Source organism: Epinephelus moara, chromosome 23 (genome assembly GCF_006386435.1).
Source record: "Epinephelus moara isolate mb chromosome 23, YSFRI_EMoa_1.0, whole genome shotgun sequence".
NCBI lineage: Eukaryota > Metazoa > Chordata > Actinopteri > Perciformes > Serranidae > Epinephelus > Epinephelus moara.
In genome coordinates, this window is record NC_065528.1 from 4,757,410 (window position 1) to 4,783,060 (window position 25,651).

General features: G+C 41.5%; 1 protein-coding gene across 2 annotated transcripts in view; it reads left to right on the forward strand.

Annotated features, from left to right (window-relative positions):
- braf (B-Raf proto-oncogene, serine/threonine kinase) overlaps positions 1-14,127 on the forward strand; it is a 33,059-nt gene extending 18,932 nt beyond the window's left edge. The window contains exons 10-20 of one of the 2 annotated variants that reach the window (XM_050036122.1): positions 1,755-1,874; positions 2,772-2,908; positions 2,998-3,115; positions 4,217-4,301; positions 4,445-4,621; positions 4,699-4,745; positions 4,941-5,059; positions 5,206-5,337; positions 7,449-7,583; positions 8,861-9,014; positions 11,362-14,127. In XM_050036122.1, the coding sequence (XP_049892079.1) occupies positions 1,755-1,874; positions 2,772-2,908; positions 2,998-3,115; positions 4,217-4,301; positions 4,445-4,621; positions 4,699-4,745; positions 4,941-5,059; positions 5,206-5,337; positions 7,449-7,583; positions 8,861-9,014; positions 11,362-11,384 (1,247 nt within the window). In that variant the 3' untranslated portion in view covers positions 11,385-14,127. The remainder of the gene's footprint in view (positions 1-1,754; positions 1,875-2,771; positions 2,909-2,997; positions 3,116-4,216; positions 4,302-4,444; positions 4,622-4,698; positions 4,746-4,940; positions 5,060-5,205; positions 5,338-7,448; positions 7,584-8,860; positions 9,015-11,361) is intronic. The other variant, XM_050036123.1, reaches the window with a different exon arrangement.
- Positions 14,128-25,651: the final 11,524 nt, after the last annotated feature.

Genomic DNA, 25,651 nt, shown 5'->3' on the forward strand with positions numbered 1-25,651 from the left:
TTCCATCTGAATCCACATAAAAACACAAAATAGTAGACAGCCATGGCATACAGATTTTTTTTTATTCAAGTAGCATTCCTCATCTCACAATGTTAAGGAATTGTTTCAAGGTTTTTTTACCTGTGAAAACATGTCCTAGCTTTTACCAGTAGTCTGGTAACAAGTTCATAAGATATCCTGCTAAGAAACAGACAGGTCTGAATACTTTTTTTAATGAAGGTTCTTGATTTTCATTGGAATATGTACAGTGTGTTTGACAATGCCACTGCACTGTTGCAGTCAAATTCCTAAACTGGGACCCAATTGTCCACAATCCATAGTTCTGTCATAAATCCAGCAATTTTAAAAATATCAGATTCTCACTTCATTCATAGTAACCACTTTGTAGTTTTAAACCAGTGATTTTACCATGTAAATATCAGCTGTGTGCTTGAGATCAGACTAGAGACGTAACCACTTAAAAGATGGATGAGTAGGCCACTTGCTATATTTCAATATTTTTATGTCTCTGTGCCAGCGATAGCTGTGGCTGGAGGCACTATGTTTTTAGGTTTCATCCATCCAGTCTTCCAGGTCCTTGAGGGAATTTCACCTTGAGGGACACCTTAGAGGAATTTCCTCAAATTTGGCATGAATGGCCACTTGGACTCAGCAATGAGCTGATTACATTTTGGTGGTTAAAGGTCAAGGTCACTGTGACCTTGCGCCTGTCTCAATCTTGCGAACGTAATATCTCAAGAACGCCTTGAGGGATTTTTTTCTTTTTCCAAATTTGACACAAACATCTACTTTGACACAAGGACAAACTGATTATAAATGTGTTAGTCAAAGGTCACTGTGAACCCCGAAAATGTATGTTTGCCATAACTCAAGAATTCATACACTAATTATGATACAGTTTCACACAAATCATTAGGGTGTTAATTGGTTAGCTTTAGAGACGCTAGTCTATGTGTTTGATCTTCATACAGAGGTGGGCTAGCTGTTTCCTCCTGCTTCCATTCTTTATGCTAAGCTAAGCTAACATCCTGACTCCAACTCATTTCTTAAATGGGCTCTGAGTAAAATTCAGAGCATGAGTTGTCTGCATACAGTTCTCAACATGGAGGAGGCGGAGCTGGCAGCTAGCAGCTTACGGTGCGAACTCCATAAATAGCACTACAGAACTACAACAGCACTGATAGAGCTAACGGTGGGTGGTAAGCTTCCACGATGACGCCATTCCAATATCAGCAGTAATCGCCGTATGAAAGCAGTGCAAAGTTGCGGCCATGAGCTACAGAGGAGCTAGTGGGATACGCACATGAACTAGTATGCATGTGTGGACCACAACGAACCACAGAGAAGCTCAGATTATAACACCACAGAGCGAGCGTGACTTCATTCTCTGCACATGACTCCATTACTCCACTATAACTTTACATAGCAAATAGTGGTTTGCTGCTGTAGTAACGCTCTGAGTGTCACATACAGAATCTTAAACAGACAGATAGAGACAGTCAAACTGATATACATCTTCTCATCTCACTTCAGGAAAGATAGCACATAAGAGAATATCCCATAATGTTTACAACAAGATTTACAACCTGTATCTTTGAGTAAAAAGTAGCAGTGTGTAACCTGCTTATACCCTGAGGAACACATGTAATATGGTAGGAGGACTCTCCATCCAGAAGCTCAGTTGTAGGTAGTTAGAGGTGAGAGGGGCAGGGTGAGTAGCAGTGATGGTCTGTCTGTTTCTCTTTGCCCTGCAGCCCCCCCGACCCACCCCGCCCGCTGCTTGAGGAAGCACCGAACACGGACCTCAAGCCCCCTCCTATACTCCTACCCCAATGACATAGTGTTTGATTTTGAGCCCGAGCCTGTTTTCCGAGGTAGTTAGGCCTCTGTGTGTTCCTGTGTCCTCCACCCTCTCCACCCCACCACTCCCCACACACCAACCCCAGCCCTGTGTCCCATCCACTGTGTGTCCCCCACTCTCTCTCTCTCTTTCCTTTTATGTCCTCACATGCTCTCTCTACCACACAAACCTGACAGCTCACAGGTTACACAGAAATCTCACCACTAGTCTGATCAGACACTCTTTCTATGGATGGTGGTTTGATTGCTGAAATGCTCCTTTGATCAAGTAACTGTAGTGAATAATGAATCAATAATTGTTACAAGTTAAGTGACATCACTTCTGACTCCAGGGCTTTCGTCACATCACATCAAATGAAAACACACACATTTGTTTAGATGGCTGTTTGATGTAAAAGAGAACATAATCAACATGACTTCCAACATTTAAAGGGTAAGTTCACACAAAAGAATCGCATATTTCTTGTTTTCTGTCAGCTTGGGCTTACAATATTTCTAAACAAAAATGTGATTTAGTAAATATATGTAGTCATTGTATAACCATCTATAAACTGACACAGTTTAAAATCAGGCTCCTTTCTGATAAAAAAAACAAACAAACATCAAATCCTTTGTGATGCTGACAGAGGTAGTTAATAACAGTGATGGACTTTATGAAGTTTAAAATGATTAAAACTGCCATCCAACCGAGCACCCCCTCACCTCCTCTCTGCATGTGACCAAACAAACACACACACACACACACACACACACACACACACACACACACACCTGATACAGACGCCTCAATCCCTGTCCTCGCCCAAACCTCCTCTTTCTTTACTCTTTGTCTCACCCTTTTTTTTTTAGCTTCCCACCTCACCTCTCTTCTTTTATTGTTTCCCTTCTTTTCATCCCTGACCCCCCTCCAGGCTCCACCACAGGGCTGTCGGCCACGCCTCCCGCCTCTTTACCTGGCTCTCTGACCAATGTCAAGGTTCCACAGAAGTCGCCGTGCCCGCAGAGGGAGCGCAAGTCGTCGTCCTCGTCTGAGGACCGCAATAAGATGGTGAGACATTGACACAGATGTTGGTATTTTTCTGGAGTTGGATGTCCATGTTCGATGTGCTTGTGCTGACTGAGTGTCCTGTGGAACAGAAAACCCTGGGGAGAAGGGACTCCAGTGATGACTGGGAAATCCCTGAGGGTCAGATCACTCTGGGTCAGAGGATAGGCTCTGGATCCTTTGGAACTGTCTTCAAGGGAAAGTGGCATGGTAAGACCAATGCTGTACTGTGTTATCAGACTACTAGCTTCAAGCCAGGAATCGTCTGGGTATCAACACACTATTCATACAAAGAACTCAAGCAGTTCAGTGAACCATACCGACACACTGGGTGACATGTTCCTTTGATACCATAAATCCACACTCTTTATTTTGACTCAGCTTCAGATACTAATGATGCACAGTATACCGAAATTTAGGTGCCTTTTCAATACTTTTTTGTTTGTTGTTGTAACACACTCAGAATAGATGACTTAACACCGAAACTGGTGAAATGGTTGCACCCAGAAAGCACTAAACAGGGCATTTTCTGTCATCTTAAGGCACATTTGACCTGTTTAGATGTTATATTTTTACCTGTTAAGATGAACAAATTTGACTTTTGATTACAAACATCAAATTAGACATACAGAGCCATCCCAGCAAGCAATAGTCGTGATTTAAACGTATTGGCTATATTTAGCTCCGATGTAGTCTAGCTACATGTAACCCAAATCTAGCCGATTTAATTTTGAAATTAATTAAATGTAATTTTCACCATTGCAGATGGTGTGCGGTATGATATTCAATCACGTATGGAGAGTCAACAGTAATTAAAATATGTTTATCTCCATTTTTTGGACATGGTTTCTACATAGCCGTATAATTGATGACGTCTACACTTTGGCTATGGTTAGACGTCTACCAAATTTTCACTGACAGCCCAAATTCAGCCGTGATTTAGCCTAGACTTCATGTAGACGGCTATTAGACGTTTTTTAAACCAAAAACTGCTTGCTGGGATGTAGCTTTCAATAGTTGTGTTACATGTAATGCCTGTCACGCTTCTTTTGATTCTGCGAAGCTGAGATGCAGTGTATAATGACGATGCCGTTGTCATTTGGTTCTGTGTAAAAATCCAAAGGAAGTATAAAGAAGGGACTTTGTAGCGGCCCTACAGCACCATCTCTGTGTAAAAAGGGTTTGTAACAAAGCCCTTTTGGAGCCCACTGTGGAGGGCTGGGGAAATTGTGCAGCTGTGTTTGTACAACATTTTCTTATAACCAACTTTTGCGTATTTTTTTGACTGACATGTCCTCCGTCTCCTTTCAGGGGACGTGGCGGTGAAGATGTTGAATGTCACCGCTCCCACACCACAGCAGCTTCAGGCCTTCAAGAATGAAGTGGGAGTCCTCAGGTAACTTCTGCCATCTATCCTTGAATTAGGGGACTTTTTGCACTTTATAATGCATGACAAATTAACATCATATCACTGAAGTATTACCTTTTAACAATACCAAACAACCTTTTCATCAACCTGCTGTGTGTGTTTACACTCAGGAAAACGCGTCATGTGAACATCCTGCTGTTCATGGGCTACACCACCAAGCCTCAGCTGGCCATCGTGACCCAGTGGTGTGAAGGCTCCAGTCTGTACCACCACCTGCACATCATCGAGACCAAGTTTGAGATGATCAAGCTGATTGACATCGCCCGGCAGACCGCTCAGGGCATGGAGTGAGTTCCTCAGCAAATGCAACAGCATTCGCACAATGCGTGCAGTTGGTCTAAAAACTTTCTCTTTTCCTCCTCAGTTACCTGCACGCCAAATCAATCATCCACAGAGATCTGAAGAGCAACAGTATCCTTTTGAATCATGTCACTCAATCAGTTCATCTTGAGGTCTTTCTGTCCTTCACATGAAATTTACATCTGTTGATGATGTTTGGATTTAACTTGCTAACAGACAAGGAAGGATGACAATATAAGCACAATTCTTTTCATGTTAAAGAGCTATGAAGTAGAAGAAGTGTTTCCTTGACCTTGTCTCCTCCAGATATTTTCCTCCACGAGGATCTGACAGTGAAAATTGGGGACTTTGGTCTGGCTACAGTCAAGTCCCGCTGGAGTGGCTCCCACCAGTTTGAACAGCTGTCTGGCTCTATACTGTGGATGGTCAGTGTTTCTCTACTACATCAGTTCACATAGTTTCCATTTTACTAGCTTTACATTCCCTCTCTTGGTTCATTATTATGAAATGATTTAAAAGTAGGTGTGAGGTGGATGCCATGTGACAGTCAGTGTAACCTGTGCTCTGTCAGGCTCCAGAGGTGATCCGGCTGCAGGACAAGAATCCCTACAGCTTTCAGTCGGACGTCTACGCGTTTGGCATCGTCCTGTACGAGCTCATGTCAGGAGCACTGCCCTACTCCAACATTAACAACAGAGACCAGGTGAGAGGACTCAGTGAATCACACCGACACAGATGCTTCATAAACACAGCTTACTCTGCTACACATGTTCAATATATTGCATGAAAGTTAATTATAACAATTTTGTTGCCTAAAAAAGTTGTTTATTATTTGGTTGTACTGAAAGATGCTCTAAGGAGTTGGAATTTCTGTTTTTCCAGTAAGTACTTTTTTTCTTTTTTCTTTTTTTTTTTGGAATGGTTTTAGGCGTGTCTGTTTTTTGCTAGCAAAAATTAGCATTAGCATTAGCACAGTCAACCATAGTTGTAAATGCAATGTGCTAACTGAGCTAAAAGCTAGCGTTAGAATCAGCTCCACCCTCTCATAACTTCTGGCTCCAAAAATCCTAGATGGCGACGGCCAAAATGGCGAACTCCAGGCTTTAAAACAGTCCACATATGAATTGGTGACATCACAGTGGCTTCATTCATTATTTTCCTACGCAAGTATGAAAAGTATGGAAATAAATTTGATCAATTTCCAGGTATTAAAAAGTATGGAAAATGAAAAATGAAGTATGGAAAAATATTTATGTTTCCAGACTCTTACCACTGTTCTAAAATACTGTTTTCTAAAATAGAAAATTAGGTATTTCCAAAAATAATTTAATCAATCCGGATCGTGTTTTATGCCGGGCCAGGCACATTTTGTGTGAGAGCAAATGTCTCAGAAAACATACCGCCCCTTTTACCTGATTGACAAGTGGTATGTCCAGCCCGCTACCCCATGACCCTCCTCCAGCCCCCCAGGTATCAAGTTTCACTCCAACACTGCACCTTCGACAAGAAGACGAGTTTCACGTGGTTCACAATGGGTAGATGCAAGTTTTTGGATGGATGGCTTGACAATACCGTATATAAATACTGGTTGGCCAAGGATTCCCAATTCACACACAGAGCTAGATGCAAGCTTTGTGTGAAATCGCTTGACATCGCCAACATGGGGGAGAAGGCGATTCTGAGCCATATGAAAGGAAAAAACACAGACGTCTCGTTACTGCATCGCTTGCACCCAGAGTCCCAACCTTTTTGCCTCAGCCCAGACATTGAACTTTACTGGGTTTTTATTTGCATGCCATTATGGTACTTGGCTACAATCGCCTATTAAGAATAATTAAATATGATGTGAAATATGATACACTGATATATTTACTTAGATGTCGCATATTCTCTGAAAAAAAAAAACAATCGCAGAGAAGTCTGGAAATTAGGGTATGGAAAAGTATGGAATTTTGAAATTCCAAATGTGTAGGAACCCTGTTTTACACAATCTATGTTTCTATCATACTCAATATTACCTAACCCAATATAAAAGCATAAACAATAGACCCATTTTACTGTTAGTAAACAACATTGTTTCCCCTACCATTATATTATCATATCCAGTGGCCCCCCAACCCCCCTTGAAGGTCAAGTTAAATGACTTCTGTTGTGATCTGGTGCTATATAGAAAATAAAATTAAGGTAACCTTTCCTATAGAACAGGTCTATACCTTGTCCTTTTATTAAACAAACTAAATAGTATTATGTTACTTGTCTCATTTACACCACGGCATGTCATTTCTGTCTCGGCTCTCACAGCGGAGTTCCACCCCAATGCGCACGACCCAGTTTGTTACCTGACATACTTATTGTTATGGACAGTGTGTAAATGACCATCAAAAGACTGCTGTTATGCACAGTCAGGCACACTGCTGTGTGTTGCATTCAGGTGTTGTTACGTAAAAAACAAATTCCAGCTCTAGAATAGGCCATAGCACAACACAGCAGCATGTGAAGTGGGCCAAACCCGAACCGAACCCGGCAAGCAAGATTTTTGATTCAACCTTGTTCTTCTGTACAAACTGTATCCCTTTAAATGCACTTAATTTACTTTAGATTAATCTAATTAGTTTTAATTCAGTTTAATTAATCAATTTATAATAGCTTTTTATAATAATAAAATTAGCACAGCAAACAGTGTAAAAGTATAACAGTAACACTGTTCAGTCACATTCCCTAACATCAACACTTAAGCTTATTGGAAGCTACAGCTCTACAGAGTGATTATCCCTGCAAACAAATACTAACGACTCCTATCTTCTGTTCCCACAGATCATATTTATGGTAGGTCGAGGTTACCTGTCTCCTGACCTCAGCAAGGTGCGCAGCAACTGTCCAAAGGCCATGAAGAGACTGATGGCCGACTGCCTGAAGAAGAAGAGAGAGGAGCGGCCTCTCTTCCCTCAGGTGAGACTAAAGCCTCCTTTAGGCTGTGAGATTTTAGCAATCTTCTAAGTTTAGTGCAGCTACACTGTGCAGCATGGATCTAATAAACTTGGGTTTGACATCAAGTTTGATGTATGCAGACTGTACGATGACAGCTTCCCATACTGAGTGCACAAGGATGCCGCATGGGTTATTACTTCTCCAACTGTGAAGCACAACATAGAGGGTCACATTATTAAATAACCTTAAGTTTTGTGGCCACTATATACTGTAGCTGCTAGGTTCCTCACCTGGCAGCTGCAAGCACCCAGATTTTCCTTCTGTGTTTCGTCCTTCTTTACGTGATCATAGTAAGAGCTAGAGGACACATCATACAGGCAAGGGTTCTGCTGACACAACTCCACAAGGTTTTCCTCTTTGCTGGAATCCCACTCTTTTCTTTTAGTTTCTTTTAGTGTGTTTTGCCTCCATGGCGAGCTTCTATCGGTCTGTTTGTTTGGGTTTAGTGCCATTGCATCATTTCATGCAATATTAAAAAAAGTTGCGATATGCTGAGTATTGGGATAAATTATATTGCAATATATTGTGATTTATTAACTTTTTTCAACTGTAAACTGTGTCCCAAAAGGAAAAGTTCTCAACATCTGTTTTTATCCAATAAGATAACAAGTTCTTAGTCTGTCCATCTCACTTCGATGATTTTTATTGCAGCAAAATTTATCTAGTGAGCTGAAAAAGTAATTGATTTTATGATTCTAGTCGGCCACCAAAAGTTTAATTTGTACTTGTAATATTACTAATTTATATAATAAAATATTGATATTGATACAATATTGCCACACAAAAATATTGTAATAATATGTTGTGTCTATTATTTCCCCCACTCCTGTTGAATAGTACTTGAATAATTTTGCCAAATTTATGACAGGGGACAAATAACACAATTTGTTTTTGGATAGTGTTTCTCAAAGTGCATTGAGTTTCCCACTTTTTTTTCTTTTTTTTTTGTCCTGGCCTGTCACATGCCTGAAAAAGTTGGATTTCTTTTCTTTTAATAAGTTTTCCTCTGTCCCAAAACCTGACAGATTTAAATCAAGGAGGAACTGATTAGCTTTGCCACCAGATGGCCTCAGAGGTTCATAGGATGAGAGAAAGCAGCTGAACTGAAACAATGACTCAGTTCTGTATATTCTCCAAATGCAGCACACGCCATCGTTAATGGTTTTGATTAGTTGTCAATGGTGATCAAACTGATTGTGACTGATGACCCTGCGGCTGTGCTGTGTGTATTCTGTCAGATCTTGGCGTCCATCGAGCTGCTTGCTCGCTCATTACCCAAAATCCACCGCAGCGCCTCAGAGCCTTCGCTAAACCGAGCTGGCTTTCAGACGGAGGACTTCAGCTTGTACGCCTGCGCCTCACCCAAAACCCCCATCCAGGCCGGGGGCTATGGTGAGCTCATGCGCACATACACATGAGAGCTTATACACATGTACACAGGAGAGGTCCTAACAGCTGCTGCTGAGATTGATGTTTATGAGTCTCAACAGTGGTTGTCAGCACCTTTCTACATCACTACATTACTGAGGGAGGAAGGATTGTCAACATGGTCTCAGTTCTCAAATGTGTTTGTACACTGAAAGGGTAAAACTGATGATACATGGTTCAAGTAAAAACACACACACACACACACACACACACACATACTGGTGCTTGATTTTGCCACTGACAGGCTCAGATTACTTTTTCATGTATCTGACAAAATTATAGAAAGGATCCCCACAGAGACAGACATTCTTGTTTTGTTTAACTAGACCCAGTCCCACCAGACTCCATTTAAATAAATAGTTATTGAAAAAAATAAAGTAAGAATGTAAGCAATTGGATTAGGTGTAAAGATCCCTAAGCAAAATTGGATGCCCAGATACTAACCACAAATAGTAAAGCTGCATCCTAGAAGGAACCCCAGTTGTGCTGTGCTGTCCTACTGATGTCATATTTGGTAATCCTCTCAGAAAGATGCTTTAGATCCTGAAATCCTGTTTTTGACCAGATACCATCACCTCTGAATAATAACACACAGGAAGCAAAAAAAGGCTCACCATGTTTTCCACAAGAACAACTCCACATAAGATCTGTATTGCTGTTAGGGATGTCAACGCTTAGTCATTTATCAGCACATGCAGATAACATTTTTGTCTGGTTACAAGTTAATTTTACTCTTCAGTTCAGTAGTACTAGTACTATGCTCTAAGTTACCACAGCAAAGCTAATAAGGTATTCATGCTATGCTGGTTAGCTAGCCACCATTGCTCTCTATTGTGCATCGCCCAGGCCTGATGGGAGCAAGCTAGCTCATTCAGTGATTGATGTTATTAGTGGTAATGCTATCCTGACCCATGGTGGCATAACGGCGTTGCTGCAGAAACCTATACTAGGATGACCATATTTTGATTTCCAAAAAAGAGGACACTCGGCCTGGCCATGAGATAGCCTACTTAAATGATACTCGCAGTTTACTCGAAGATGCCTTATAATTTTAATATATTTAAAGTTTATATGTATGGATAGAAAATTCAGTTATATTACAAAATAATATCTCTCAAAGACAGAAATTCAAATAGGCCCCAATAGGGGACACATACACACACTAGAGTGTGGCTACCCGATCCGAGCCTGACGGGTCCCGAAGGTAGGCCTACCCGACGGGTCGGGCCGAGTTCGGTCAAAAATGTATAAATTGTATTCGGGCTCGGGTCGGATTCGGTCAGCTTTCAGTGAAAATGTAGTGTAAAAATAAATAAAATCCTATTGTCTGTCCTGTTTATTGCTTGGGGACTGTTATTTACGTGACAACACCTGAACAGAACACACACATATTGGCTGTTTGTTTCTACCTCTCCCCTCGCTGGAAGCCTCGGACCTCCCGCCGCCCGCTCCCGTCTCAAACATGGAGGTCTCCCTCTGCACGGAGCACCCACGGCGCAGCCCGGCCTGTTAAATAGCCTGTAACCATAACAACTGTGTGACACAAACTCAGTGCTTTAGTAATTAAATAATGTCGGGCTCGGTTCGGGTTCGGACATAACAAAACAGAATGACTGTCGGGTTCGGACAGAAATATGCGGCCCGTGCCGCACTCTAACACACACACACACACACAAGGAAAACCAGACATTATCATCAATTTATAAACACCCCCCGGACGCCCCGGACAGGATGTGAAAAGTGGACATGTCCGGGCAAAAGAGGACGTTTGGTCAGCCTAACATATACCCACCCTCTACTCTCTCACCCCAGGTAGCCCTGGTGAGAAAGCAGCTTGATTTTGAGCCACAAACCCCCTTTAGCATTGTTATTAGCTCTGTTAGCAGCATTAGCATGGCTAGTGTTGTTAACATAGTTGGTTCCGGAGAGTGGAGGGTGGCCACCATGGGGTGCCAGCCATGCTGTCCCACCACCATAGATCATGGTGGCATTGCTAGCAATAACGTTAATTGCTGAATGAGCGGCACCGCTAGCTATCTCCCACCCAGCCGGGGCACAGTGCAGAGCTGCTAGCTAGCCAGTAGAGACCAGAGAGTGGGCTCTTTGTTCCCGTATTTTATCGTGGCTAGATGGCGGTCTGTAACCAACCCCTTTAGCATTGTTATTACCTCTGTTAGCAGCATTAGCATGACTTGCGCTGCTAACATAGTTAGTTCTGGAGAGTGGAGGGTGGCCTGAGTTGACATTACTGTGGCGGCTGCAGCAGTGCCTACACATTAATCTTCTCTCTATCTTTCTTTTTACTTTTCAGGGGAATTTTCGGCATTTAAGTAAGTGCTGCAGATCCCACCAGTCCATCCCTCGTCACTTCTCAAAAGTCTCGTGTCCATGCGGTGGATTCATTCATTACTGAAAAAACTGAAAAAATTGTCTCAAAGAATGTGCTTTTTTCTTCCTCTGTCCACCTGAAGAAGGCGGCCTCACTGGAGTCCTTCCAACAAAATGCTGTCCAGCAGGCAAACAGCCACAGCGACAGACAAAACTGAATTAGGAAAAATGAAAATTAAAAAAAAGAAAAGAAAAAAAAGAAACTTGAATCTCACAAAAAGAAAGAAAAAATGACACAAAGATATCCATACTAAAACGGTTTTGAGGAGGAGACGGCATACTGCCTGCTGGAGGGAGAAGATGAAGGCAAAAGGGAGGAGAGACGGAGGTGAAACGTCAACAGAAGTCTGGGCTTAAGGCGCCACTCGTCCCATCATTTCCTGCGCGAGTGAAGATGGAGGCCGCTGAACTGCTCTTTGAGCGCCGGCAGAAACGGGGCCTGTGGAAGGAGAAGAGGCCTCCCGTCCGTCGGGTGAGATAGAAGGCCGGGCGTCAGCCAGCCGACCCCGAGATGAGCTGGAGGTTACTCGGCAGGGTTTTAACCCCTGAAGGAAGCTGACTTGAAAGATAGATCTATTTTTATTTTTTAATTTCTCATGTTTCAGATTTTAGCTAGCACTTGCTAGAAATGCTGAGCTTTTTTTTTGTCATTTGTTACTTTTGAAGAGATGGTAGCTATTTTAGAAGAAAGCTTTCCTTCCGGTCATGCAGCACAGGCCCTTTGCTTTTTTTTGTCTTTGTGGGCTCGATGCTGACCAAAATTCTGCAAAATACTGTATTTTGCCTTCTTGTTGGCCTCCGACAAATTCAACACCAGTGAGGAAACTGCAACAGATGTTTATCAACGAACAGATTCTGCTCTACCTTTTCAAAAATTTCAAAATAAAAGCTGGAGAGAAGTGGTTCTCTCCATAGATTTTCGGTAGAAAAGTCCAGAGCCTGTGCTTTTCCACCAACAAGAGGATGCTCATTTGTTCGGCGATGAAAGCAACAAGAGAGGGATTTTTTCATTTTGTTTAAAAAGCTTGGTCTAAGCCAACAAATGAGATGATTAGCATTCTCTAGAGGTGTTGATTGTGCTCCGTGACGCTCTACCTTATCGAAGGATTTCATGTTAATGTGAAAGCAGCCGAAGTGATTTTTCAGTGGGAAAAGTTTGACATGTTCTGGAGCTGTTCACAGCGAGGAAAACTGCAGATTTGTTTGGTGATGGAAGCCACACGAGAGGGGTTTCTTCTTCTGTTTTAAGAGCCTGGTGTAAGCCAAGCTAGTGCCCAGCATTTACACTGAGCTAAGGAGTGTGTACAGTAAGTTGTTACACAGCATCTTTAAAGCTTTTCCTTTGCTTCTCATGTTTTTTTCCACAAAACCCAGCCTTTTTTTGTGATACCAAGTGCATGTCGTGTCATTTTCCCTTTTTTTTTTCTCTTCCCTATTTTGATCATGTGGCTTTAATATTGCACTCAGCTTACAATGGGGACCTTACTTGTTGCAGCTGCTGACTGATGCAGCCGCAGCGTTACCTGCTGAAAGGACCGGTGATCCTCTGGAGCTCTGTTAGTCATTTCAATCACCTTTTTACTTTCTCTACACACATGCACCTGTATTTTTTCTCATTCCAGCGTGTGTTGAGGGTTGTAGGTGTTATTACAGGTTCTTTTTATTTTGTTATCGTCGATGTTTGCCTTTTTCTGTACAGGCAGGCCTGCAGATATTTACTTATTTATGTGATTTTTTTTTTTTGGTTTTGTTTTATGGATTTATTTTCAGAACCGCTTTATTTGAAGCTATCAGTCTTTCTTTTGACGCTTGTTTTAGTCTCTGTGACTCGTGTACTTGCACTTTGTAAAGATGGATCGAAGCAAATGAGCGACTTGCCTTTTCTTTTTTTTTTCTTTTTTTTTTAATTGAAGAATAAATTGTGACATACAGAGCTGATGACCCAAAATTCAATTTCCAATGCATGAGCCATCTGCAGGGACTGAACTGTGAATTTTTGCTGGGAAGGCTCAGATGTCATCTAAAGACTGTCTTTGATCAGGCTTCCAGCAGCCGAGTATGTCACCACACCTACAGTGATGGGAGCTGAGTGAATGAGACTGCTGGGCTGATAAAGGGATGTTGTGGAGGTAGAGCACACAGCTGAAGCTTCTGTCCCGACACTGACAGACTGGTTCCTCTCATTCATCAAGGATCGTTTTATGTCTTTCCATCATTAACTAACCCCCACAGCAACGGTGTTACACATTTTGTTGCCTCCCTTTTACAGAGCAGTCTAACATGTTAGGAAATATACTTATTTGTTATCTTATTGACCAGTCATCATCATTGTGCGACCAGGACAGAGATAAGGCTGCTGGGAGTTTAGCCTAGCTTAGCACAAAGACTGGAAGCAGAGGGAAACAGCTAGCCCTGACCCAGGACAGTCTTAGCACTCATCAAGGCCCAGGATCACTACCTAATTTGGACATTTGTCACTGTGCACTGAAAGGAGCATGTTGAAAATACAAACTGGCAGGAAATGTTCATTGTAACTTAACTGGTGGGATAAGCTACGCCAGGTAGAGACTAAAATGATTTACCTTAAGAAAAGCCTCTTCTAAGTCAATAGTTCTGCTCCGTCTGTGAATGAACATTATTTGCAGGGACTTTTTTGTTACTTTTTACTCCACCTGCTGATCTTTTTTTTCTTTACCAACACAATCACCAGAAAAAATGTTGGCATCGTACATTTCTGCAAACCACGGATATGTTACATTTATTTGTTATTATGTAGCAGATACGTTGAAACTTTACATTTCTTTACATTTCAAAAAGGCTGTGGTTTAAGTGGTTAGTTTAAGGCACAAAAACCACTTGTTTATGTTTAGAAAAATATGTTTTCGGCTTTCAAAAATGATTTGCATCACATAATCACTGCAGGAAAAGCTGCAGATGTTTTGATAAAAAAAACTTTTCATGGCAGTATCTCAGACAGAAAGAGAGCAATGTCATGGTAAAAACAACCACTTTTCATGGCACTTATTCCATCCGAAAACGCTGGTGTGTTTTGGGAAAAACCTTGTGGCACCATACCGGTTGGAAGCGCAGCAATGTCACAATAAAAAACAACCGATTTTTGTGGGACTATCACAGTTGGAAGCCCTGAGATGTTACATTAAAAACAACCCCTTTTTGTGATAGTATCTCAGTTGGAAGCACAACAGTGTCATAGTAAAAACAACCGCTTTTTCGTCGCTCTATCCCAGTTTGAAGCTCAGATGTCTTTGTAAAAAACAACCTCTTTTCCTTGCACTATCTTTGCTGGAAATGCAGCGATGTGATAAAAAAATTAGTTTTTCTCGCCACTTTCCCGGTTGAAAGCGCAGAGATGTCTCAGTAAAAAACAACTTCTTTTAGCAGCACTATACTGGATGGAAAAGCAGCCATGGCTTGCTACGAAACATCTACATTTGGTGCCTAAAAAGTTACCGGAAACACAGCAGTAACTTGCTAAATAACAGCTGGTTGCGTGTTTGTTGGTCTTTAACAGTGGTCTGCAGCTTGGCAGGCTCCTCGCCTAAGTGTCAAACCATCCACCATCCCTTCCACGTCCTGATGACAAAATCAACTCATATACTACATTACTTTAATTATGTGATGTACAATAACAACATTTTCTTCTGGCGACTGGGCTGTTTTTATCGCAGGTCAAAAACAGATAAGAAGATTGACTCCCAGCTAGTGAGTTTGTTTTTCTAACATTATGCTCATACAAATTTTATGAGTTGCTCAGTGACTGAAATATTACAGGAGATCATCTAGTAACATCTTGAGACAGTATGAGTGATTGTTAGCCTAGCTCCATCAAAACTGAAAAAGTACATCATCAAAAATCCTAAATAATGAGTATCTCTGGACTGGATGCACAAAGATGAAATCTATGTTAATGTCACATTACCCAGGCTAAGACAGCAAATGTGATTAATATTTGAAGAGTAACCAAATCTGTGTAAAGCCTGATATCTACTGGTGAAAACAAGGTACTTTATGTCCAACTGCTACTGGGTGGCCTTTGGTCCCAGGTGATGGCACTCCGAAGATCACTTAATTTGGCTTTGAAGCATGCTGCATGTTGCATTGCAGGGGTGAAGGTTTTAAAGGATTTATTCCAGATTCATTACAACTTTGGTCTTATTTTTGTAGTTTTGGACAACATTCCTGTCTTTATACTTGCTAAGGTGATTGCTGAGATCTGGGAACATGGAATGGGCTGTCCCTTTAGACGTTTTTCCTAGGAGTTGGTGGAGACCAAACCAAGAAACTAAAGGAGAGTGAATATTTGTTATCTCTTGTTGACCACAACCATAACTTCACAACTTGCTATGTTTTAGCTGGATGTATAAATAGAAAATTATTCACCATCACCAGCTTGGTCATCAGCTTGTTGTAGAGTTCATCTGCCCCCAGTGGCTAAAAAAAGAATTGATGCAGCTTTAAACCTGCAGTAACTCATTATTGTTGCCACATGGGGGCAGCAGAAAAGTTGTAACTACAGCATTGACATATTGTCACAAGCTGCTTTAAAGGGACAGTTCACCTCAAACTCAAAAATACATATTTTTCCTTGTACCTGTAGTGCTGTTTATCAGTCTAGATCAGTGGTTCCCAACTAGTCGGTCGTGGTCCAAAAGTGGATCAGGGGTCAATTCTGAATGGACCACAAGTGACTCACTAACATGTCAAGTTTGTAAAAAACAAAACAAAACAAAAAAAACCTTAAATTTAGAGTACAGTGAATTCCCGGCACAGAGCTTTTATTTTGAAGTGTTGTTTCCTGCTGTAGAGTGAGTGACTAACGGACAGCTACTTGACAGAGACAGCAAACTAGCTTGATGACATGGTGAAATGCAAATATGATGCTGAATATATTAAACTGCGTAGACCTTGAACCAATGACTAAAGAGAAATCTGGACCTCGTGGCTGGACCATTTGGCAACTACTGGTCTAGATTGTTTTGGTGTGAGTTGCCGAGTGTTGGAGATATTGGCCGTAGAGATGTCTGCCTTCTCTCCAATATAATGGAACTAGATGGCACTTAGCTTGTGGAGCTCAAAGTGCCAAAAAATATATGTTTGAAAAACTCAACAGCAAAGTCTCTTTCCAGAAATCATGACCCAGTTATTTAACATAATCCACAGACCTTGTTGTGAGCAGTTTCATGTAGGAATTATTTTCTTTCTACTGAACTACATTCACAAACTGTATCACGAAACTGCTAGCTCACCACTAAGCTAGCTAACATTACAGCTCAGCTAAAGAGGACGCCATTAATGTTTACATGTCGTGCTGTAACAAGCCTCTTGTCCATGAGTAGATGCACGCGTCTTTCTGTGCGGGGATACTACAGTTGGCTTGGATACACTTGTTAAGCACAAACTGCCGTTTGTTGCTGGCACCTAATACCAACCAATAGCAGTAAGCCACCTCAGTACCAGATTTGACCTGTAGGTTTTGAGAGAGGGCTCCTCACAGTTTGGTTTTGAACTCCTCTACTATTATATGTCCACTACTTGCGCTTGACTCAAGCATGGTATGCAGGTTAGGCTGATGTATAAGGACATTATAGGCCTTTTATGAAATACTACATATCATCCAGTCATGTAACAACTCTGATATGATGATGACACCTGAGTGCACAAGTTAAGCTTTTCAGAAGACCATGACCACCTCAAAGATCTGAGCTTGTTTTCCGATTGTGAAGGAGACGTTGAGTCATTAGAGACAGAAATGTCAGGAATGTCATGGTCATGAAGTTCTCACATTTTGAGGATAATGAAGGCTCTCTGTCAAATCTTAGCCCAATAATACTGGTACCTACAGAAGAGGATGAGGTCATGTGGGGGAAAAAAGGGATATTAAAATTGGAGTCTGAGTTTAGTCATTGAATTCTACAAAGTCCAAATTGTGACGAGTTTTAGAATCTTGATTAAATTCCTAGGTTTTTTTTCCTGAGCATTCTCACTCAAGGCTAGAATTATACCTAGATTTTTTTAATGACTGATCTCAGAGCAGCTATAGCGGCTTCAGTCTGAGAGTGAGCGAGCATTCCAAGGACATCCTGTCCATATGGGCGTAAATATTTAACATGACGGTTCATTCTCGACCTTGGACAGAGCAGGTAACAAAACAAGCTTAACTCAAGGGTTACTTACTCACTTGTTTCAGAGCTTTTAAACATGGGAACTACTATTTCCCAGGTCAAGAATGAACTTTCGGCCTCATTAGAGGTAGCAGATGGCCTCAGTCCTCTTCCACAGGCATCAGTATTGTCCCTCAGATAGCTGCTGTCTGCTGTACTGAGATATGCTGTTGCACATTTTCTGATTGCTCACTGTTCACCTGACGGGACCTGAGGAAATAATGTCTTTATGAGCGCTGTATTTATTTTCTGTAGAGATCTTTATTTTCTATGAGAATATTATCACAGATGTATATCTGCTGAAGCGTCATAGAATCTATAGGAGTAAACACTGAGGCTCTGCTCTCACCACACATCCTCTGCCTCCTCTTCATCCACTACTTTTCCCTTCTCTATCTTCATTTCTCTTCTCAAACATTCCCTCCCTCTCCTCCTTGCCTGCACCTTAAACCCATTGATTCCTTTCAACTGAGAACTATCATGAAAAACTTTAAGGAGATTTGCTTTGTTTTTTCCACCTGTAAATAATTGTACAAAGAAAATACTGTCAGTTTGCTAGGAGGCATGGAGACTACAAATGTAACAAATTATAAAATGTTCAAAATGAAGAGACAAAGATTAAAAGACATTTTGATAGGCAGACTTCTGAGAAAAAAAACGGTTGAGTGTAAAAATATTTAAGGCTGTATCATACGGAGAAAGAGCTTAATGTATTTGTTGTGAATATGAAAAACTGATATATTAAAGAAGTGCATGAAAACTGTAGTTTGGTTGATGTGCAGTTTTTATGGTGATGTGGTGTTGTGGTGTGGTGTGACTTGGAAATGTTTTCTGTCCACATGGTGGCAGCATGTAACACTGTAATGTGCCCAGAGACATCTGCTGCTGTCGGGAGATGTGCAGCAGACACACCTCTGTCTTAACTTCTTTTGGCAGATGGACCTCAACCACCCTGCATTTTTTTTTAACATTTTATTCTTTCTTTCTAATTCAACAAAACTCTGTCAACAGTACGAACAACATCAGTGACATAAATAAAAGAGTAAAGTAAGAGAGTTCATTCCTACACTGTAAACCCCAATTTGCTCACTCAACTTATTTTTTTTTTTTTTTACAGCTTGCACTCAAAACTGTTTCGTACAATAAGGTAACGTAAAAGTTTTGAATACACCAAACACACATTTTACAACTTTTTTTCATTGAAGTACGCTAACTGTGGTCAGCTTAGGTTTCTTGATTGCAAGATTTAGGCAAAGAGATAAATTCTGAACCAGGGCGTGCTCTTTATGTTACCTCAGCAACACTTAATGTTTGACACTCTGATATCCATTCAGGCAGGAGGTCACTAACTGTGTATACGACTTAAGTCATTCTTTCATTTATTTTCTGTAACTGCTTATCCTGTTGGGAGTTGCAGGGGTCTGGAGCCTATCCCAGCTGACATTGGGCGAGAGGTGGGGTAGGCTACACCTTGGACAGGTCGCCAGACTATCACAGGGCTGACACATAGAGACAGACAACCATTCATACTCACATTCACACCTACGGCCAATTTAGAGTCACCTATTAACCTGGTCTGCATTTCTTTGGACACTGGGAGAATATGCAGACTCTGCATGGACAAGCTCCTTCATCCCAGGTTTAAATCAGGAATCCTCTTGTTATAAGGTGGCAATGCTATCCACTGCACCACCCTGCCAACTTAAAGGATAACTTCGGTATTTTTCAACCTTGGCCCTATTTCCCCATGTGTATGTGTGCGTATGATTCATAGGTACAACTCATTTTAAAATTGGTTCAGTATTGAGGGAGGCGGATGCAACCGGGAGCCGCGAAACAAGCTAAAACGGTAACGGGGGCAAATGCGTCCCGTATAAGTTTGCGCATTAAAAGTGCTTTTTTTCGCCACTGACTGGTTCAGATCGCCAGTGCTATCTCTGTAAATAGCATACTAGGCGTTTCCCGCTTGGAGTGGCGCTGGTTGTCCCAGAGTACAGTTGAGAGTTTTACTGCATCGATTGAAAACAATGGTTCGTGTTTGTACTTATCCGAATTGCAAGAACAGGATGTCGTGCAACACCCCGTACAGCTTTCATAGGCTGCCTTTGTCGGACGGCGAGATGCTGAAGTTGTGGCTAGTTGTGCTACAAATGGATGCTAACACTCCTGTCCAGACACTGCGCCTTGCAGACCACCAGGTCTACAGTGCTCACTTCTCCCAAGATGACTACTGCCAGCCGAAGAAAAGAAGACATCCAATCCCGAAACACCTCTTCCTCAAGAAAACTGCTGTCCCACGAGTAGAGAGAGCTACAGACACAGTGGAGCAAAGCTCTCGCGAGATGACGTCACACAGCCCAGAGGTAAGGGAAACGCTTAGTATGCTATTTGAAGAGATAGCACTGGCGATCTGAACCGGTAAGTGGCGAAAAAAAGCACTTTTAATGCGCAAACTTATACTTCAAGTTTGCCCCGTTACCGTTTTAGCTCGTTTCGCAGCTCCCGGTTGCATCCGCCTCCCTCAATACTGAACCAATTTTAAAATGAGCTGTACGTATGAATCATACGCACACATACACATGGGGAAATAGGGCCCAGGTTGAAAAATACCGGAGTTATCCTTTAACTCATGGTGAAAATATCTTAACCACCTTACCACCGAACATTAACTGTAACCAGTGTTTATTTCATTGACAAAAACTGACGAAAAAATTTTGTGAATGACCTTTTTCCATGACAAGACAAGATGAAACGAGATGATGGGGAGCTAGAAATAGATCTTAATAATAAAAACTAAGACAAAATCTATGCTTAATTTTCACTGACGAGATGAGATGTGATGAAAATGTTAGTGGTGGTATATCGGATATTGAAAGCCGAGAACAATCATGTTTGTAATTATCTCTAAATGCCACATATCGACAGGCTGGTAAACTCCAGTAAATAGTCTGCGGCAGGATGTTTTCAGACATTCACACCAGAGCAGCGTCAGCCTTTGGTGCAAGTTGTGAACTGTAATTCAGCAGTAAATGATCAGCTGAGCGTCTGACTGTGGATGGTGGAGCTGCTGAATGGATTTGTGGAGTTTGTTAAAGCGGTGGCTGTTAGGAACTCCGCCCGTTAGCCGCTGAATGGCAGTAGAGCAAGTAGCCACTGGCCGCTGGACTCCACTCGGAGCCGGACTGTCTCAGGAAGGTTTATGTGTTGATGCTGTTTGACAGGCAGGTATGAGCTCAGTTATCTGTGAGTGTAGCTGTGTTGTAAGTAAACAGTCTGAACTCAAGTCAGTTTTCTCTGACAGAGATGAAATTTTACTTTTAATCACCGATTCTGTGAGAGGACACGAGTTTATATCTCCAGACTAACATGTTGCAGATTCAGAAAGAATTCTGGCTTTAATGAAGTTATTTCTCTGCTTCTTAACAGTGAGATGGATTAGTCAGAGTTTACAATGAACCTGGGTACAAATCCTAGTCATCTCATATTAGTTATTTGTGGTGTCAAAGTTTTTGAGAGCATAAAAGGAGAGATGTTGAGCCTTTCAAATGATGATCAGTAAGCATGTGCTCGTAAATCACCCCTTAAAGCTGTCAAACACTGCTGGAGAAATGACAGTTTGTAAGTGTGCAGAAATAATTTGTAGTTGTATAAATGTTACACCCACTACAGGTCTTGAGCACAAGAAATGACAGGAAATGAGGTAAGGGAGAAACAGTCTTTTTATTACAGAAGTTCGACTTTACAATCTATATTCTACCACCTTACCCTCCTCAGGATTGACCCCCATGCTATCACTAACAGGGCACAGTTTAAGTTCCACTGACACTAGTGCACACTGCAATCAATACATCCTGCACTCACAGTGCTAACACGTGATTATTCTCACTGCAAACACCCTGACTGTCTGACAGGGTTTAACCTGAGGTAGTTGGTAATAAGTGGGGGAAGCAGGCAGATAAAACAAACAAATACAAACAAAAATTAAAGAAAGAAAACTTGTCCGCCTCAAGGGCAATACCCATATCTTTTTGTTGTTATCAGCTCACTTGCCAGGGCAGAAAAAGACCAAACCAAACAAACACAAATAGCAAAAATGGTTCCACGGCAAGAGCAGCTAATGGACCACTGATGCTCTACAGAGGCACAAATGGATAATCTTAAAAACACTTTATTGCAAAATATTAAAATGCATACAGATTAAATGTTAAAAAAAACTACATGGCTAAAATTTGAAATACCTGGTATGTCAATCTACTTCCCTACCGACTTCCAACTGCCTTCAACCCAGCAGGGAAGCAGGCCTGAAATACATGGAAATAATAATTGTGAAAAACATTCAAACTCAGCAGCATAAAATCAATCAATCAATCAATCAATTTTATTTATAAAGCCCAATATCACAAATCACAATTTGCCTTTACAGCATACAACATCCCTCTGTCCTTTGGACCCTCACAGCGGATAAGGAAAAACTCCCCAAAAAAACGGTAGAAACCNAATGATAACAGCAGCAGCAGGAGGCATCTGGCAGGACCACGGCAGCAGCACAACCACACACGTCGCGCTATCCAGGCACCGCTGTGATAGAAGTTAACCTGAGAGACAGTGGAGCACAAAGGCTCCGGAGAAGAAGCCGAGTTAGTGACACAACACAGAGAAAACAGCTTTAGGCCTAACTGTTTTTTTCTGCATTTCACTGCCCCAGTCTTCCGAACACATCAGCATGGGATGAGATGTGCATCTGTCTCATCCCACTGGTCTGAACCAACATGACAGCCTATGTTCCTCCTGCAGGTGGTTTCTATATCAAAGGCATCATGACCTGGTGCATCTCCGTTTTTCCTCTGTACCACCTGATACATAAATTTTAGTCAAATTGACTCAGAATTGTTGACTTAAAAGAATTAAGTCAAGCTCACAAAGGATGGGTTTTTGTGTTGAGTGCAAATAAAGTTTTTATATCATTTTGACAAGTTGGGGCATTATTGTAGACTTTACAATGATATTTTGTGTCATGGATGGATTGGAGTTAACAGTGTATATCTTAGTGATAGAAAAGACTGTTCTACAGAGGACCCTTTATATAATTAAAAAAAATGCATTTAACCTTTATTTAACCAGGCAGGTTATATAAAGCAAATTCATGTTTAGTGTTTTTAAGATGAGTTTTTATGTGGAGTTTGCATGTTCAGCATGAGTTTTCTCCAGGTACTCCAGCTTCCTCCCACAGTCCAAAGACATGCAGGTTGTACGCTGTCCAATGCAGTGAGGAATGCCCAGACTTGTACATTGGTGAAACAAAACAACCACTAAACAAATGCGTGGTCCAACACAGAAGGGCTAACTCGTCAGGGCAAGACTCAGCAGTCTATTTACACCTCAAGGAGAAAGTACACTCCTTCGAAGACAGCAATGTGCACATTTTGGACAGGGAAGACAGATGGTTCGAAAGAGGTGTAAAAGAAGCCATCTATGTGAAATTGGAAAAACCATCTCTCGATAGAGGAGGAGGTCTGCGACACCACCTATCCCCCACCTATAATGCTGTCCTTTCATCCTTGCCCAGGAGGCTTAACAACTTAACCTCTAAAAACAACGGTCGTTCACAAATGGGACTCTAACGACTCCAATGACAACCATTGCAGCAGCAGTTTCAACGACCATCGTTGACACACCATTGGAGCACTAACGAACCAGTGACATCATTGGCCTTGTGAAGACCTCCCCAGAGGTTAAATACCTGGGTGCTTCCACACCAGTTTGTCAGACTAGTTCCAGCCTAGTCAGACAAGCATGAACTGATGAAGCCTCTTGGATAAGAGGTGAAACGTCTTCTAAGACAAAACCAAGTCCAGTTGCGTTCGATTCAATTGCCTTGGGATAACTATGGCCTGGATGAATGAGAATATCCACAGGCACATGCAGGTTAGGTTAATTGGTGACTCTAAATTGGTTGTAGGTGCGAATGTGAGTGTGAATGGTTGTCTGTCTCTATATGTTAGCCCTGTGATAGTCTGACGATCTGTCCAGGGTGTACCCTGCCTCTTGCCCACTATCCGGTGGGATAGGCTCCAGCCCCCCCTGCCACCCTCTACCAGGATAAGCAGTTTTGGAAAATGAATAGATAAATAAGTGAATGGCGGTCTGACAAAAGGCAAATCCTCTTGCAAAAAAGGGGTATGGGCTTATTGATTAACAAGTTAATTATCTTGTGGGAACAAGTTATTATTTTGTGTGCACAAGTTCCTATTTTCTTCAACAAAATAATTTTGTTGACACAAAAGGCAAACTTTTGCATATAAGATAAAAAATATTAACTTTCGGGACTTTAGGGTCTCTGTAGGACCAGATTCTGTTGTGTATTTTTAAAGTGAGTCTCAGGTTGAAAACACATTATGACCACTTTGATTCACTGTATAAAAGAAAGGCAGGCAGCCCTCCACCTTCAGAGAATTAACCGTCAAGCAAACAATGAATCAAATGCTATGCATTGTCACCACCCTGCATTTTTATCAACTGAAAACAAAGTTGGAGAAACTATTAACAAAAGGAGCTAAGTTGGATTCTAATTAAATACTAGAACAAAAAAGCCAGAAGACTGCATGCACTTGGCTAGACGTGCTGGCGACTGCAAGGTGAACATATAATCAGAGACAATGAACCGCAAGTGTTTGTGGTTGAGACAGACACTCAACCCACAACAACATAATCAAGGATTTGTTATTAATACTGACAAGAGTGTCACGATTCGCCTCATCACGTTCCTGAACACGTGGAGCAGGTGAAAAATGTGAACAGTTTGTGCACTAATTGTTAATGTGTTGCATACAGAAAGGCTGTAGCCGTAAAGTCAACATTGTGATTTTAAAATTTTAATAATTACTTTCAAGGCTCGTATGGGGCTAGCCCCTGAATACTGTATATAGCTGACCTCCTGACCCCATACGAGCCCGAACGCAACCTGAGATCCTCTGGAAGGTCATTTCTGGCCATCCCTTGGTCCAACTTGAAGACCAAGGGTGACCAGGCCTTTTCTGTTCGAGCCCCTCGTCTATGGAATGACCTGCCGGAGGAGATCAGGGAAGCTAACACATTGTCCTCTTTTAAGTCACTTTTAAAAACTCACTACTTCAGACTTACTTTTAACTAATTTGAATTATCTGTTTGCTTTTATTGTCTCTCATTTTGTGTTTTATTTTATTATTTTTATTTATTTTATTTCACTAACTGCCTACTTATTGTCTTTTAACATGTAAAGCATTTTGTAACTTGTTTTTGAAAAGCGCTTTATAAATAAAGATATTATTGTTATTATTATTATTATTATTATTGTGGGAGACCAAATCAGCAGCAGGCCTTTACTGCAAGTTAAAGGGTAGGTTCAGTATTTTCAACCTGAATTCATTTTCTATGTATTTGTGTTTAAATGACTAATGGGAACAACAATTTTTGAAATTAGTCCAGTATTGAAAGAGACCGCTGCAGCCAGCAGCTGTCAAACAGGCTGCCCCACTTAGGGCACGTTCGCACTGTCAAGTTAAGCCCACCAAAAGTGCTTCCTTTCGCCACTGTTATGTCCATATTGTTATTTTAAGTGTCTGACAACATAATGGAAAGGATCCCTACAGAGGTAGACCTTTTTGTAAGAGAGTAAGATCCTTTTTGTTTGACCATAAACAGCCCTGAAATCACCATTGCCAAATCCACCAGAGTCTGGTGGGTTTTAGCCAAGACTGTACTGCTTTTCTGTGGCCCCAGAACCTCAGCAGCCCCACAAGCCCCAAGTTTAATTTGTGACATTTTGCTTATACTCAATGCATGTTAAAGAATTAGAAACAGTAGAGGAGGGTTTATACTTGTGTGTCTACTCAATGCAGAGCCTATGTCGTAGCCTAATCACATGGCCTACACCGTCTGTGTCACATAGTTACACCTCCAAAACACTAGTCAGTGGTGGGGTTTCAGGGACAACAGCAACATTTAACAAAGGTAACGTTACAAAATTTGGCTCCTTGCAACTCACAAGGTTCA